Raw genomic sequence first — 16484 nt, 5'->3', positions numbered from 1 at the left:
GACCGCTCAAACACAAACATACAAACAAGGCAAGGCGCGAGGGTCAACTCACAGAATAATGTAGATAATACAAACAACATGTAACGATAAGGGGGGGTATATACATATATAGGTTCTTCATGGCCTATCCTAGTATATATACATAGCATATCATCATTTCACCACTAACAAATATATCATCATCACAACTAACAAATATATCATCATCACATCATCAAATATGGAAAGATGCATGGCGTGCCAATGCAATGTCATGCTTAAAAGATGATCCGGATGAACGCCACCAGCACGTTCGACGGGACAAGATAATGGCATTGCCACTTAAAGTTGGGCACAGATCAGTTCGCATCAGCTCGATTTAACCATGTCTGCTTGTTATGCTCGAAGCAGCTGCTTTGATGAAGCACCACGCTCCTATGAAACACCTCGCTCCTGTGAAGCGCCTCGCTCCAATGAAGTCTCGATCTGATATAGTAATTCGGAAAGCAGCACACTCCTCAAGAAATGTATGCATGAATGCAATATGGTTAGCCAAACAGCGAATTGTCCTCACCAAGGTACGCGTGTCTAGCTAGAGTACATTGTCTCTACAATACCCTAAGGTAAACAAGGAAGTGTTAGTCACACTTAGTAACTTTTCTAGTCACTCTAGCTCACTGTCTCGATTTCCTAACAAGTTGCTCAACGAGCAAAAGGGAGTGCTACTCACATTCAGTGACCTTTTAAGTTACTTTGACTCACCAGCTCGATGGCCAATAGGTTGTTCAACAAACAAGGATGGTGCACTCGCACTTGGAGACTTTCCAATCATCCCTAGCTCATCCTTTGGATGGCTAGATAAACTGCTCAAGGAGAAAAAAATGCTATCGCACTCAAGGATTTTCCTCATAGTTAGATCGTTGATATTTCCCGTTTCCAAACTCATTTCAGATCCTAAGTCTTTTCAAGAAATTTTCATTATTATTTAAAGGTGTTCTATCTTTGGTTAATGAATTATGAATTTCATTTATGAAGTCAAGTTCCATTTCTCTTTTGTTTCAAAACTCTATAAGTCAAAAGATCTCAACAAACCCAAGTAATTCCCCGAGAAGGTCTCGATTCCCTAACACGACAAAGGATCGAACATTGGTTCGACCTTTTAATCATTCCCTTAAAAGTCTCATCACTAGCATGACATGACCTCACGTTTCCCCACACTCCGACGATCCGCTCAACACATCCTATGGTTAGCCACTTAGCACATATATAGCATGTGAATCAGTCAACATCAATCATAGTAACAATCAAATCATTAACACATATGTCGGTCGAAGCCCCTGAAAACGGAGACTCCAGTCTCAAGGTTTAACAACGGTCGAAGCCTCAGAAAACATTTTCCAATTCAGCTCAATCAACATCATCACAATCAAATAAGCAAGTTGAAGTTATCAACGCCTAAGTCATTATCTAGCAAGTAAGTTGTCATCACCTCTGGTATGTTCCGTTTCGTCTTGAAAACGCTTTGCTTGCTCCAAATCAGCTCATCTTGGTTCAGCTAAGTCGGAACCTTAAGAAAAAATAACATTGCTTAGCTACTAAGAAACAATTCATTCTAAACAGTGCTAACTAACGTCAGAAAAAGCTTCATAAGCTTCAGAGTGCAACATCTAAGTACGAATGGAAGAGTTTCCCCAAATGGGTGAGTTTTGACACGTGAAACCAACCCAGAAAATTCTAATATTTTTACTACATGACCAAAAAAAACCCTCTGAAGACCCTAGTGTAAAATCAAGTCTAAATTTCAAGTAAGGAATTCATAACAAATCATATAATGATTGAAGGTCTCGCCCATGGGCTGCACGACCTTTGCTCACTAAAACCCGCATAACTCGAGCTACAGAACTCGGAATGACACGAAACCAAAGCGAAAATTTCGGCAACTTAAAGGGCTACTGTAAGCTTAAGGCCAACCTTGCTCAGATTTGACTTTCCTCCCAGTCCTAATACATGCAAGTCTCGGCCACTACCCAATTTTAGCGTTTCGGCGCATTTTCTTCGATCTAATTTAATTCCTAGGTAATCTTAGGTCATAACTAGGGTAAAACAATGCTCGGAAAAATTATCAGATTTGAAATGCGCATAGGGGTATTTGGGTCAAGATCTTAGGCTAAAAAACTCAAAGTTGAAATTTTGAAAAAGCGAATCGGTAAGGTTGTAGACAACGCCTTTTATAGCAACTAATCTTAAAGGCACTAAGGTAAGTCGTGAATTTTTGGTTCAAAAAGTAAACTCAGAGAAATGGTTTTTTGAGTTAGTTTGTCAGATCTACGGCGACTTAGTGAAAATCCGAGCGCACCGGCGGGGATTATAGAATACAGGGAAGGTGTAGAAGATGATTGAAAGAAGAAATCGAATTAAAAAGACATTTTTGCAAAAAGCTCAAAACTTTGAGCACAAAAAGACATAGAGAAAAACATCGGAAAGAAGAAACAGAGGTAAGAACTAGAAAGGTTACCTCGCTAGCAATCCAATGCAACCGAAATCGGGACGATCGAGCAAGAACGGAGAGAAATCTATCCTTCTCTCTCTTTCTAGGTAGCGACTGTCTTGGGGCTAAATGGGGGTTATTTTTCATTTTCTCTCCTTTTATAGCGGACGGAAAATGTGGAAAAAGAAATATTTCGCGCTTCCGGTCGTCCTGGTACTTTCATCTGCCGATTAAAAGTGAATATTTGGCGACCGAATGCCAAAACTCAAAAAGAGATTCTTTAAATTGAAGAAAACAATTCAAACGCAGTATGGATTAAAATACGCCGAAATACTACTTTTGCAGTTGGCGTCAGATGATGAAACTTCCTTCTAAAGAAAGATCGCAATCGTCGAAAGAAATGAGGTTCTGAATAGAAGAACTTTTCATTCAGGGTCTTAATTAAAGTCCCCGAGAAGATAAAGTCTTGCTTCGACGGAATTCCGGGAAGCCAAACCTATCGTGCGTACAGTCCAGAGTTCCGTAAGGAAACACTGGTCATGGGAAAAATACCTAAAGGTTCTTATTTTTCTATCTATTTTGAATTTCGCTTAGACAGTGCCTTTTTCGAACACTCTCAACCTTAGTCGAGTGTGAAAATGGCTCGTGCTATCATTTAATTAAACTTACTATAGTACAATCCTTAGTCATCTCCTCAACTTTCTTCTTCATTAAATTATCCAAAATAGCAAATACTTTTTCAGGTTCCTTTCACGATACACCGAAACCTAGGTGTGAATAGGAAGTTAATTATTTATTATAACGCTAAATTGTGGGACTTACACTTTTAGTCCACGTGGTCTTGCCACGTCAATTAATGAGATGTGGAAAAAATTAAAAAACTATGAAAATAATAAAATAACCCTAATTAATTTTAAAACCCTAACTATCCCTAACCATGAAAATGCGAGTGAAACACACATATTTCTTTCTTTATTTTCCTGTTTAATTTCTAGAAGGAATATGGAAAGATCACTTCTTATAAGTTAAAGTATTAGGACCATTCTGGAGTAAAAAAATGTAAGTTCCAGCGTTTGGTAAGGAATTCTGCACTGCATGACGTTTTGAGTCTGAAAAGCTGAATTTTTTTACTCTCAGATCAAGTCGAAGTCAACTACAAAGTTGAAGAGAAAATAAAGTAATTCGTCAGTCCTAAGCTGTGTGGAATTTAGCCAAATTCCTTCATCTAGTATTTTATTTTGAATTTTGATTTTTTTTATTACACCATAAATTTAGCTCCAAATATTATATCTTGATTTACTGCAGTGGTCTCACAAGTTTTAAGAATCATCTGATATTAGTTCTGTTGAATTTTGCTGTTAAACGCACTTTGAAAGTGAGTTTAGTTACAGAAATGACGACTGTGATGGATGACGGCGGCAGGAAGAGAAGATAGGAGAAGATGGAGGTTGTTGGGGTGGTTGTGGTAGTGACGGTGGTGGTGGTGTTGAAGGAAGAAAGAGGAGAGAGAAGAGAGAATGTGAGGATGGAGGTGGAGAATTTTTATAATTTTTTTCATTAAGGACATTTTAGTATTTTCGTACTTTAAAGGGGTTGAAATTGATGAAGGGGGTTTGAATAAGACTTTATCGTCTTCGTTGTCCAGCCCCACCTTTAACTAGAATTCACATTTTCTAAGAAGTGGATTCATTTCTCCGGTCTGTAATATCATCAAGTGACTTTGCTTATATCACTTATTCAAAGTTTTCGTATGCATATACCTAAAGATCTTAACTTAATCTTGAAAATCCCTTCCTGGACGACTCAACACTCATAAGATTTTAACTTTAAAAGAAGGTTGTTTAAATCGGAGGCCCCTAATATGCACAAGTTTTTTCCTTTTGCATCTTTACACAAGCCGGTTTGACCACTTTTCTGATTGAACCGGTAATACTTGTTTAAATTTAATTCAGCCTAATTACCTTCATCTTCAACCTAATCCTCCACCACTGCAACCCCAAACAACCCATCCCAAAGCCGGAATTAGCCAAGAACCACCCCTACCACCATGGCTTCACCTTCATCCTTGAAACTGAGCACCACCACCAACAGCCACCACCATGACACGACAACCCAGATCTGGTTCCTATCTACAGATCTGTGTTCCTGATCCTTCTCCGGTGTGGTGGCCTTCGTGCGTGCAACTCAGATTTGGAGATGGAGGTTCCGGCGAACACGAGAGTGGCCTTGGTGCGTGCAGCTCATATCTGTCATGGTGGTTACGGTTGCGTTTTGATTGTGAACGGTGGTGCGAGTGAGATCGGGAAGGAGAAAAGGAGATCAATAGAAATCACCACCAAATCTCCATACATGCAGAGGTGAAGCAATTGCAACTTGCGAGGTAGAGATTTGCTAAGGATTCAAAGGTGATTTGTTGATATTATTGATTGGTTCCACTCTCTGTTCCAATCTGGTGGGTTATTTTGCTATGGGTTTTGGATCTTGAACCTTGGATTTTGCAAGAGGAATTGTTATGGGTTGCAGCAGCATAGATCAGATCTCAAATGGTGAGGAGAGATCTGGTGGTGGTGGTGGTTGTGGCAGAAGACATGGTGGTTGATGGGAGAATGGTGATGATGAAGATGAAATTATGTTTTTGTTAATCTGGATTTGGGTGGGATAAATCTGGGTCGTTTTGGGTTGAAGATGATGAAGATGATGGAAGGATGCAGATGGAATTAATTGGAAAGATGAAACTGATGATTTGGGACTGATTATTGGGGCTAATAATTTGGGTTTAAAATGATAAATAATATTTTTTAACTAAATTAATACCAAAAAAAAAATGAATACCCAAAAACCCGGTCCAATAGAAAAAAACCCGGTCGAACCAGCTTGTGTAAGGGGCCTCCGTTTAAATCACTCATGAATGTAACTTTACTTTACTTTAATGGACTAATATAATTATTTATAAATAAATAAAATATGAAAATTTTAACCTACTTATCTTAAATATCATTGGTCCACCTAAGAATAAGACTATGATATTTTTCCTAATATTTACCCTGAGGGATTTAAATAACCATATTCTCTTTTATCATAGTTTTACCCAATACTCAACTACTTTGGTATGAGTTTTTATAAAATAACATCATTTTTTTTTTCCTTTTCATTTTCATTCATTTTTATTCATATCTCTCTACATTTACTATTAAATTCATTATCTATCTATCATATCACTCATTTATCTTTTCTCATTTCATATATCTCATGGAGAGTGAACATAATTTTTTTTTCAAATTGACTAAACCAACATGGGCTCTCATGAATTGTCTAAGTTTGCTTTAGTTTCTCCAGAGAACACTTGGTTAGGTGTTACTTCTTACTTTATTCAGCACCATGTGCTTACTGATATTTTGTCCATGTCTAATTAAAAAAAATAAAAAATTTCTCTCCCCTCTCGCTTTGCTACGGTTTCTAGCTGGTGACGTTTGTGAGAGCTTTTCCCCAAGTCCTTCTTGGTCTTACCTACCCCGTGTGGGTTTCCTTCCTTTTTCCTCGTTTTCTTGCGTCTAGTCACTGTCACCTTTCTGACCTCTGACCGGGTCAGATCTGCTTTTTTTTTTCCATTACATCCTTGCATTTATTGTGATGGAGCGTAGTAGAAATATTATGCTACCTAGTGAGGATACAGAACCTTTGGTGATTACGGATTTTGGCGACGACGATGACTCCTCTCCCACAACTGAGTTCTAGCTTGTGGTTAGGGTTGTCACCCAACATAATTTCAACGTTCGAGCTTTCAAAACCACCATGGCTCAAGCATGGAAAGTGAAGACTGGAGTGGAGATACGAGAAGCTGGAAAGAACCTCTTCACCTTTAGGTTCTTTGAGGAGAAGGATCGTGCTTGGGTAATGAAACAAAGCCCTTGGTCTTTTGATCGGAACATTGTTGCACTTCAGATCTTGGATCCCCAAGCAAATCCGACGGAGGTGGTTCTAGATCGGGTTCCATTTTAGGTCAGAGTCCACGATCTCTTGCTGGCCTTGCGCAGAGAGTCGGTGGCAAAATCGATTGGTGACTCGTTGGGGGGCTTCATAGCCTGGGACAAAAACGAAGACAATCAGCTGGGTCAGTTCCTGAGATTTCAAGCTTGGGTGAAGGTGACGGGTCCTCTACACAGAGGAACAATGATCGCTCGCCCTGGGAGGGACCCTGTGAAAGTATGGTTCCAGTACGAACGTTTGGGTAATTTCTGCTATGTCTGTGGAGGTTTAGATCATGGCCTCAGGGATTGTGAAGCCTCCGCTGGCGATGAAGATGAGATGGATCTGTCGCCTTTAGCTTTTGGAACCTGGATGCGTGCACCGCCCCTGCGTGCTAATGTGGTCTCAGGAATCCGGGGTTTGGCATCTAACTCTGGTGTGTAAAGCTTGAGCGAGGCTCTTTCTAACACTATTCCAGATCCTGCCTCACCCAGGGGTGTCATTCCTTCTGTGAAGGAGACCCGTGTGCCTCCTGCTGTTTCAGTAGAAGTCTTGGCTTCTACTTTGGCCAAGGTTAATGGGGAAAATGCTCCCCAGGAAAGGAGTGTGGCTTCACCCCAACTTGCCCTTGTCCCCGATAATGGTGACTCTTGTGCTGCTGATTTGGAGAGCAATGAAGACCCCTTGAGGGTCACTGATGACTCTAACGGGAAGACTTCTGCCCTAGGTAAGGTTGTTTGTCTGAAGGCGCCTCCCTCAAAAGAGGTCCTGACTGGCAACATCCCTTCTAACCCCTTTGTTTCTCCTGAAGACTCTGTACCGAGCCACCCATCTTCTAAGGCTATGGTGGAAAAAAATGGGATAGCAAAGAAATGGAAGAATATAGCAAGGGAAGCGCATACAGGTACTAGCTCTGAGCCACACTATGAACTTGTGAAAAGGAAGTGTTGTGTACTTGATGATCCCATGGTCCTGGACACCAATGAATACAATCCCCCTCTGAAAAGAGTCTATGGTTAACCAACGGTGGAGGCTGAAGCTCAGCCCCGCCGACAACCATGAAAATGATATCGTGGAACTTCCGTGGATTGGAGAATTCACGAGCAGAAAGAGCCTTGTCAAGGCTCTCCTTAAAGTTTCATCCCCAAATCGTCTTCTTAATGGAGACTAGAAGTTATGTTACTGAATTTAATAATGTTAAAAATGTTACGGGTATGGATTGCTGTTTGGCCATGAGTTGTGTTGGTCCTGGTAGAAGGAGAACAGGGGGAATTGCTATGATGTGGAAGAGCAGCCTAGATGTGAGCCTCCTCTCCTGCTCACCTAACCATATCAATGTTGTGGTCACGGACGAATGGGAACAAAAATGGTGTTTAACAGGGGTGTATGGGCATCCTCAGGAGGTAAATAAGGTCCACACTTTGACACTCCTTGATTCTTTAAAATCTCAGTATCAAGATATGTGGATTTGCATTGAGGACTTCAACTTAATTTGTGAGTCCTCGGAGAAAAGAGGAGGCAGAATTGCTAACCTTGTCCAAATGGGTCAGTTTAAGGACACTTTGGCAACGTGTGGACTGACTGATGTGGGGTATACTGGTTTCCCGTTTACATGGGATAATGGAAGGGAAGGTGATCAAAATATCCGTGAAAGGCTTGATAGATGTGTGGCAAACTCAGAATTTACTACCAATTTTCCCTCGATTATTGTGGAGCACTTGGGCAACTATGGTTCAGATCACTCAGTGCTGGCAATTAATCTGAACAATGCTATTGAAGTACAGGAACCAAGAGCTCGAAAAAAAAAGGCCTTTTAGATTTGAGGAGACTTGGATTAATTCTGAAGAGTGTGAGCAGATTATTAATGGGGCGTGGTTTAGGCTCGGGGCAAGTTGTATTGAAAGAGTCCAGGTTATGAAGGAAGTTCTAGTGCCTTTTGGCAACGAGCAAGGAAACTTTCAGAGACTGATTGCACAAAAGGAAAAAGAGTTAGCTAAAATTGAGAAGAGCCGGGCAACTCGTGAAAATATCACTAAGAAAAGAATAGTCCAACAAGAGTTTGACAACTTATTACTCAGTCAAGAAGTCTACTGGAAGCAAAGATCCAGGGCAGTTTGGTTAAGGGAAGGAGACAAGAACACGAAGTTCTTCCATAAAAAAGCTTCCCAAAGACAAAATCACAACAATATCAAGAAGATAAAGAATGAACAAGGTGAGTGGGTTTTTGAGGACTCTGCTGTCCTTAATGTTATTCAAGCTCACTTTCAACAAGTCTTCTCCTCGGACTCCCGTCAGAATATTCATGATACCTGTAAAAGAGTGAGAAACAAGGTTGTAAGATCAAGGTTTGATCAGTGGTTGCATCTCTATGTTTTGATGATTACAATTAAGGTTTGTGATGATGAACAATTGTGGTACCCTAACGTTTGTCTTTTTAAGTTGTGACAAACAGGTTCTGAATCTGACCCAAGCCTATTCGTTCAGAAGAAGAAGAACCAAGGGCTACTAAAAAGAGAGCTCATTAACCTACCATGTTCGTTCTGAACAGTGGCAAATACTTCAGAAGCTCTGAAGATGGAAGCTCTCAAGAAGATCTGAAGAACTCAAGTCAGAAGTTCTGAAGACCAGATGTTCCAGTGGAACGGTCCAGAAGCAGAAGACTCAAGTTCTGAAGACCTGCAAGAAGTTGGTTCTGAAGACCCAAGCTATTCTAGCTCTGACGATCAGAAGTTCTGAGGAACTTGTTCAGTAGCAGAAGTTGTAAGGTCAGAAGAATCCAAGCTTCAATCAGACGATGATCAGAAGCTTCACTAACGTTCATCTGAAGCTCCTTGATCTCAAGTCAACCGGTGAAAGGACAGGTCGCTTTCACAGTACAACGTCGTACATGTCTCAGTCTGTCCGCCACCTACCTTGTACAGCCTAGCAGTCTGATATCACAGAATTGCCACTCCAACGGATAAAACCCTAGCAACGGCTACATCACAAGTCTTGGAGTATATAAAGGCTGAAGAAAGAAGAAAGAAGTTAAGAAACTTTGCTGAAAATATTCAACACATACGAACCATTCTCTTAGCATTATTTCTTCACTGTTCTTGAACATCTGAGTTTACTATTCGCTTATTAGAAGCACTCATTGTAAACCCGAAACCTTTTACATCATATTGTAAAGTTCATCAAGAGACCAAGGTTGGTCGGATCTTGAGAGGACTGAATCAAGGCTGATTCAGTATTTAGCTAGTCTTAAGAGGATCGATAGATCAGCTTCTTAAGAGGATACTAGTGAGAAAATCAGTGTATTGTTAGTCACTTAGCAGGTTGCAAAGTGCAGTTGTAACACTCATTGATTTTAGTGGATTGCCTTCATCAGAAGAAGGAAGAAATCACCTTCACAGGTGGACTGGATTAGCTTGAGCTTTTATCTCAAGTGAACCAGGATAAAATACTCGTGTGCTTTACTTCCTATTTATCAGCACTTAGTTTTATCTTTGAGTTTTGAAAAAGCTTAAAAGTATACCCGAGATTCAAAAACTCTATTCAAACCCCCCCCCCCCTTTCTAGTGTTTTTCGCACCTTCAAAGGTTAGCCAAGAGATGTATGCTCATATGGAAAGACCTTATATGGGAGAAGAAGTCAAATTTGCAATTGATCAAATGCACCCCATCAAATCTCCGGGCCTGGATGGGCTACCTGCACTTTTCTATCAACATTACTGGGATTTGGTTGGTGGTTCTGTTACCGCTCATGTTCTGGACGTGTTGAATAATGGAAAAAGGGGTGGCTGATATGAATGATACCTACATTTGTCTCATCCCTAAGGTGTCTAAACCTCAAGCTCCTAAAGATCTAAGACCCATACGTCTTTGTAACATTTTGATGAAGATCGTTACTAAGTTCTTAGCTAATAGACTTAAGAGCATCTTACCGAACCTGGTTGGGGAGACTCAAAGTGCCTTTATACCCGGGAGGCTCATCACAGATAATGCTCTCTTAGGTATGGAGGCTTTCCATTACATGAAGAAAAAGAAACATGGTAAGAAAGGTTGGATGGCCCTCAAGCTTGATATGTCCAAAGCTTACGATCGGATTGAGTGGGCTTTCTTGAGGGAGGTTCTACAAGCTATGAATTTTCCCCCTTCTTTTGTCTCTCTCGTGCTAAAGTGTGTTTCCTCAGTTCGATATGCCATTTTGCTTAATGGCGAGCCTAAAGATTGGTTTTTCCCGCAAAGAGGACTTCGTCAAGGAGACTCGGTCTCATTGCTAGTGACCAAAGGAAGTGGAATAGTGAATTGGTGGATCACATTTTTCATGCTGCTGAAGCAGCTAAGATTAAGAGTATCCCTCTTGCTTGGGCTGATAGAAATGATATGTTGAGTTGGAAGTACACAGTTAGTGGGGTATTCTCTGTCAAGTCAGCTTACTCCTGGATCCAGCAACAAAAAGCGTCTCTCATTGCCTCTTCTTCTTCTTTGCGAGCTGATTGTAATTTTGTCTAGAAATTAAAAATCCAAAAGAAGGTGCAGCACTTCATCTATCGCTTATTGAATAGATCACTACCCTGTCAACAGAATTTGAAAAGAAGAGGGATCGTTGTGGCTCCTCTGTGCTCCCTCTGTGGTGATTGCCTAGATGAGACCCCGGCGCACATTTTCCTGCAAAGTGAGTGGGTTAGACAGGTTTGGTTTGCCTTTGTTTTGTCTATCCGTTCTGGTGATATTCAGCTTGAAGTGGATAAGTGGCTGCAGCAGATGGCATCTTCTAATGGAGGGGATATAGTCGAGCAAATTGCTATGATTCTCTGGAGCATTTGGAAAACAAGAAATGATAGTTTGTTTAAGAGAATCAAACCTGAAGTTGGCAGGACTTTAGAGATGGCTGGGAGCATGAGAAGAGAATGGCTTAATCACCAACCCCTGTCTTCAAATTTAGACAAGCCTAGCCCGGTTTGGCTACCACCTCCTACAGGCTTTATGAAGCTCAATGTTGACGCAGGGTGGTCGGGATCGAGAGGAACAGGTTTTGGTCTGGTTATTAGAGATGAAAAAGGAATATTCAGGGGCGGACCCACGTTGAGCTGAGGGGGTTCAACTGAACCCCCTGGGAAAAAAAATTCCTACTTACCCCCCTAGAGTGATTTTTTTTGAACCCCCTGAAATTTGAAAATTGCGCCCAGGTCCCAGGCCCACTCCTCAGTCCTCACGGTCTCACTCCTCTCTCTCTTTCTTCCTCACGCACTCACTCACGGTCTCACCTCACGATCCAGTTCGATTTCCCACTTCCCACCACCACCGATCCACCACCGGGCGACGCACCTCCGGCCACCACCACGGTACCACCAGGCCCCAGCCACCACCACTCATTCACGTTCTCTGTTCGACTCCTTTCTCTCTCTCACGCACTCATCATTCATCAACGCTGCAAGCCTGCAACCCACCAGCCACCAGTCCACCACCACCGCCCACCGGCGGCCGCCAACGCACCACCACTCTCTCTCTGCTGCTGTTGAAGCTTGAAGGTTTGTTAGGAATTGAAAACCCCCAAATTGAAAACCTAAACCCCTAAATTGAAATGTGAAGTGAAGGGAAATTGAAACCCCAACTCTCTCTCTTTCTGCTGCTGTTGAAGCTTGAAAGTTAGGAATTGTTGTGTATATGAAATTGAAAGCTTGAAAGTTAGAAATTGAAAACCCAGCAATTGCTTTTCCTTTTGCTGAATTAAGTTTATGTATATGAAATTGAAGTGAAATGAGACTGAGTTTTAATTTAGCAATTGCTGATGATGTAGGATATGAGTTTAGTTTATTTATCATAAGCTTGTTGTCCTGATGTAGGAATTGAGTTATAAGCTTGTTGTCTTGCTTTTCCTTTTGCTGAATTTAGCAATTGCTGATGTAGTAACTAGTTTGATTTAGTCATTTAGTAACTGGTTTTATATCTGAGATTGAAATGGTTTGATTAAGTAATTGGTTTGAGGTTGGAACTTGGAATGTGAAGGGAATTAGGGAAATGATTTCAAATGGTATTTTGTGATTTCTGATAGAGGAACTTAATTGTAAATTCTAGTCTTTCCAAACTTCTTTCCTGTTTTATTTCTGGTAATACTAGGTAGGTAATGGTCTCTTGTAAAATTATAATTGCATATATGAGTTCAATGCTATCCTAGAGTGGTGAATAAGCTGCTGAATTTGCTGCTGGTTTATGGTTTGACAGGTTGCTGGTTTTTGACAATCTTTCACTGGTGGATCTTAAGTCTTATTTTGGTTGGAATACTATTAGTATAGCTCTCTCTTTTTTGACATTTAGTAGTGCTGTACCTTGTTGTACCCATATGTTATGTTGGTTGAGGCACAACCTCCTTGTGAGCTTTTGTGCGTTTGACAATTCTTTTTCCATAGTTAGCTTTTTTTGGCTAATTTTCTTTCTCTTTTGTAAATGGTTGGAGTACCATAGTACTTCCTTTCAATATCAATTTTGGCTTATCTAAATTTTTTTTTTCTTGTTTTCAAGATTTTCCCCTTCAATACCAAGTTCAAATTTATATTTTCATTTCAACTTTTATTCACAGATATAAATTGTCAACGTCCTTAATATTAGAAAAAATATGTTTAATATCTTCTAAAAAATATGTTTCATTTACTGGAATAGTTATAGTGTTGCCTATATTGAAAAGTTATAGTGTTGCCTATATTGAAAAGAATTGATTTGACCATTATTTGTTTTTGATGTTCTTTTAATTGATGCACATGAGAAATTGAGTTAGAACTGAAAATACATTGACTAATTGATTGTGTTGAGCTGCAAGCATTATGGTTTTGTTGATTTATAAATAATGGCATGGACAAGGGGAAGAGAAATGAGGAAATATTAGAGGGTGAAGAGGGTCCAAAACCAAAATACCAAAATAGCTAAAGTAACTTGCCATTCCAATTGAGAGCTCAATTGTTTGTATATGCAAGCTGTTGTGAATTACCCTGTTGTGATATGAATCAAAGCTGATATAATGTATAAACATATTACAGTTGTTTTTAATTATATTTTTATCGATGTGCTCAATTGAAAAATTTGAGCCCCTGACCCCGGGTTCCTGGATCCGCCACTGGGTGATCCCCAGTGGGTATCTTTTACATCTCGCTGCAGATTTTCCTGATCAATGATTAAAGTATCTTACTGCCTTCAAAAAAAAATTGTTGTGACTAACTGTCAAAAAAAAAATGGGCTCTCTTAGCATTTTCAAACTCAATTTAATTCTCTTTTATCATTCCTTATATTTTGGTGCCAACTTCCAAGACATGGGCGTGCCAACTTTCAGATCGTTGAATTGTGTATTTTTTATTTTTTTAAATCAGATGTTCAATTCGTCACTACTTTTACAATAATTCAACAAAAACTTAAATTAATTGAAGCAATATCTAGATTGGACTCATTAAATGGAAACAACCAAAACAATGTAGCAAATCATATGTGGGGACAATTCCAATTCAACACCCATAATCATCTCCCACTAGAGGGTAAAAGTATACAGACAAGACAAAATAACCAGAAGAAATGAACAAGAAAGTTTAGGACTTTTCTAATAATAGAACGCCACGAAACATGTTCTCAAGATTCACAAACGATGATCCTTTTGGCCCAACAGCAGAGTCATGTGCCAGTTTCTTCCATTTCAAAGCATTCTCTTTCATCAACTTCCCCTTTTCACCATCCATCAACTCCCTCACAAGGCTCTCAACTCTGTCCCTCTTAGCATCTTCAATCTCCAAACCAATCCCCCATTCCTCGCAGCAATACCGGCAATTAGTCTGTTGTTCTGCAAAGAAAGGCCAGCATATCATTGGAACACCGCCACAAATACTCTCCAACGTTGAATTCCAACCACTATGTGTCAAGAACCCTCCAATAGCAGGGTGAGTCAGCACATCCTCTTGTGGCGTCCAACTTGACAACCTACCTCTGTCATTTGTAGCCGCCACAAACTCTTCTGGCAAAACCGCGTGTTTCCCTGCAACAAGGTCTGGCCTTATGACCCACAAGAATGTTTTGTTGCTATTGGCTAGTCCCCAAGCAAACTCCACCATTTGCTCACTCGTCATCACCGTGATGCTTCCGAAATTCACATAGACAACTGAGTTTGGTTCTTTGGTGTCAAGCCATTTGAGACACTCTGAATCCTCTTTCCAAAGATTGGACCCAAGTGAGTTCAAGTTCTTGTCTGTGACATCTTTGATGAGAAGATGCAGAGGACCAATGGAATACACAGGTGGCAGAATGGATGAGAATGCTTCTAGAACATCATGCTCTAATGCATCAAACGTGTTCAGAATGATTGCTGATGCTTTCAGAGCTCTCTGGCACTCCCCTGTTAAGAAATCAAGCATTTTATCATTTGGGTCTGTGGTTCTGAGGAAGCTTGGAAGATCCTTCAGTCTGATATTTTTCATGCCCGGAAGCCATTCGATGGTAGTCTCCAGATAACCATTTGTGATATCACTTGAGTCTGCACATGTCAAAACACATAAATTAGTTACTCACAATTAAAGAAAACAAACAATTCTGCAACCACCCTTGATAAAATAGAGTAAAATATACGGGTCTTTTTGTTTTATTCAATCATGTGAATCTATATCAAAGCAAACTGATCAGTTTAAATTCTCACATGTTAACAAAACCATTTTTTGTGGTGCTAGAAATTGATAAATTTATTACCTTTGAGGGGTATTATGCCCTTTTCAATGAGTTCGCGATACTGAACATAACCCATGAAGCCACATGCGCTTGTGGTCCAAAACAGCACTTCTGGGATGTTCAATTCAATGGCAGCATCCAGAGTGAAGCTCATGCATCCATCAGAAACTATGCAGGTTACAGGAGGAACATCTGAAGAGACATCATTGAGTTTGGAAAGCAGCTTTTTGAAGTGAGGCAAGCAAGTTTTTCTGGTGGATATACACAAGGAAGGTATGTCCTGTGTGACATCCACATCAGTCTCAGGAAGGCCATCAGGGATGGTTTCAAAGCGAAATGAAGGGAGGCCATTGAGAGAATCAGGACCTCTTGATTTGAGAAGGCGTTTGTGGTTGTATTCTGTGTTGACAAAGGTTACATGAAAGCCACCTTTGAAATGGAGGAGCTTTGCTAGTTTCAGCATTGGGTTTATGTGACCTTGTGCTGGGTATGGGATGCACACAACATGAGGCTTTTTTGCAGCTGTGCCCAAAGAACCCATATTGCTAATTATTTCCTATATCCTCCCAAATGAAACTAAGAATGTGTAAGGTTTCTTTGCTCTTTCTTGCTTTGAGCTTGTTTTTTGTCAATCCCACACGGCTAAGGTCTTTATATACAGGCAGGAGGGGGAGATGCGGTGTAAGATTGTGACTTGATATCTTCCACATTCATAGAACTTATATTATATTTTTATCAAGATATTTTTTATTTTCATTAATAAATTAGAAAAATGACCACTAATAGGTGTAGACCATAGACAGCTAGAGAGGTAAATGAATAGAATAGAGAAACTAATATATTTGATATATAATAGTGATTTGATAAAAAGTAAAAAATATATAAAAAAAATGTGATATTTGAAAAATATACTCCCACACCTCCATAAAAATTGTTGTTTGGTTAGAGCACAAATTATAAGATGATAATTATTAATGGTATAATGTTACATAACCCTTTATTTAATTTTACTAGTATACCATGTGTAGTTATTTAATTATACTTGGATAGAGAAGAATGTAGTTATAGAGAAGAGTTGTGGTTGATTAATATAAATTGTGATAAGTAGATAAAATTTATTAAATGAGAGTATAGGTGGAAAAAAATTTTAAAAATACATTAGGTTTCTAAAACAACAAACTTTTTAGAATATTTAAAAAGTGTTTAAAACAACAATCTTTTTAAAACGAAGTGATTATGTTTTTTTCTATAACCCATGCAGTGAGTATGTATTGTATTGATTGTTAAGACTCATAATCCAATAAATTATTCAAATTATAATGCACGTGCGAGAGGCACGGTTTGTTTATAATATTTTTAGGAAAATAATA

At 39.7% G+C, this 16484-nt stretch overlaps 1 protein-coding gene across 1 annotated transcript; it reads right to left on the bottom strand.

Moving 5' to 3' along the window:
* Positions 1-13825: 13825 nt before the first annotated feature.
* Positions 13826-15750, bottom strand: LOC130734216 (7-deoxyloganetin glucosyltransferase-like). The gene is made up of 2 exons (XM_057586563.1): positions 15136-15750; positions 13826-14926 (listed from the first exon to the last, which is right to left on the bottom strand). Exons 1-2 carry the CDS (start codon positions 15653-15655, stop codon positions 13992-13994), a joined length of 1455 nt encoding a protein of 484 aa, XP_057442546.1. The 5' UTR covers positions 15656-15750; the 3' UTR covers positions 13826-13991.
* Positions 15751-16484: the final 734 nt, after the last annotated feature.

This window comes from Lotus japonicus, chromosome 1 (assembly GCF_012489685.1).
Source record: "Lotus japonicus ecotype B-129 chromosome 1, LjGifu_v1.2".
Classification (NCBI taxonomy): domain Eukaryota; kingdom Viridiplantae; phylum Streptophyta; class Magnoliopsida; order Fabales; family Fabaceae; genus Lotus; species Lotus japonicus.
This window is presented reverse-complemented; position numbering and strand designations above follow the sequence as displayed.

Excerpts from the sequence above, each read along its gene's own strand:
- LOC130734216 (XM_057586563.1), bottom strand. The coding sequence starts at position 15,655 with ATGGGTTCTTTGGGCACAGCTGCAAAAAAGCCTCATGTTGTGTGCATC. Across the intron at positions 14,927-15,135 it reads GGGCATAATACCCCTCAAAG|ACTCAAGTGATATCACAAAT; the intron begins GTAATAAATTTA and ends TGACATGTGCAG.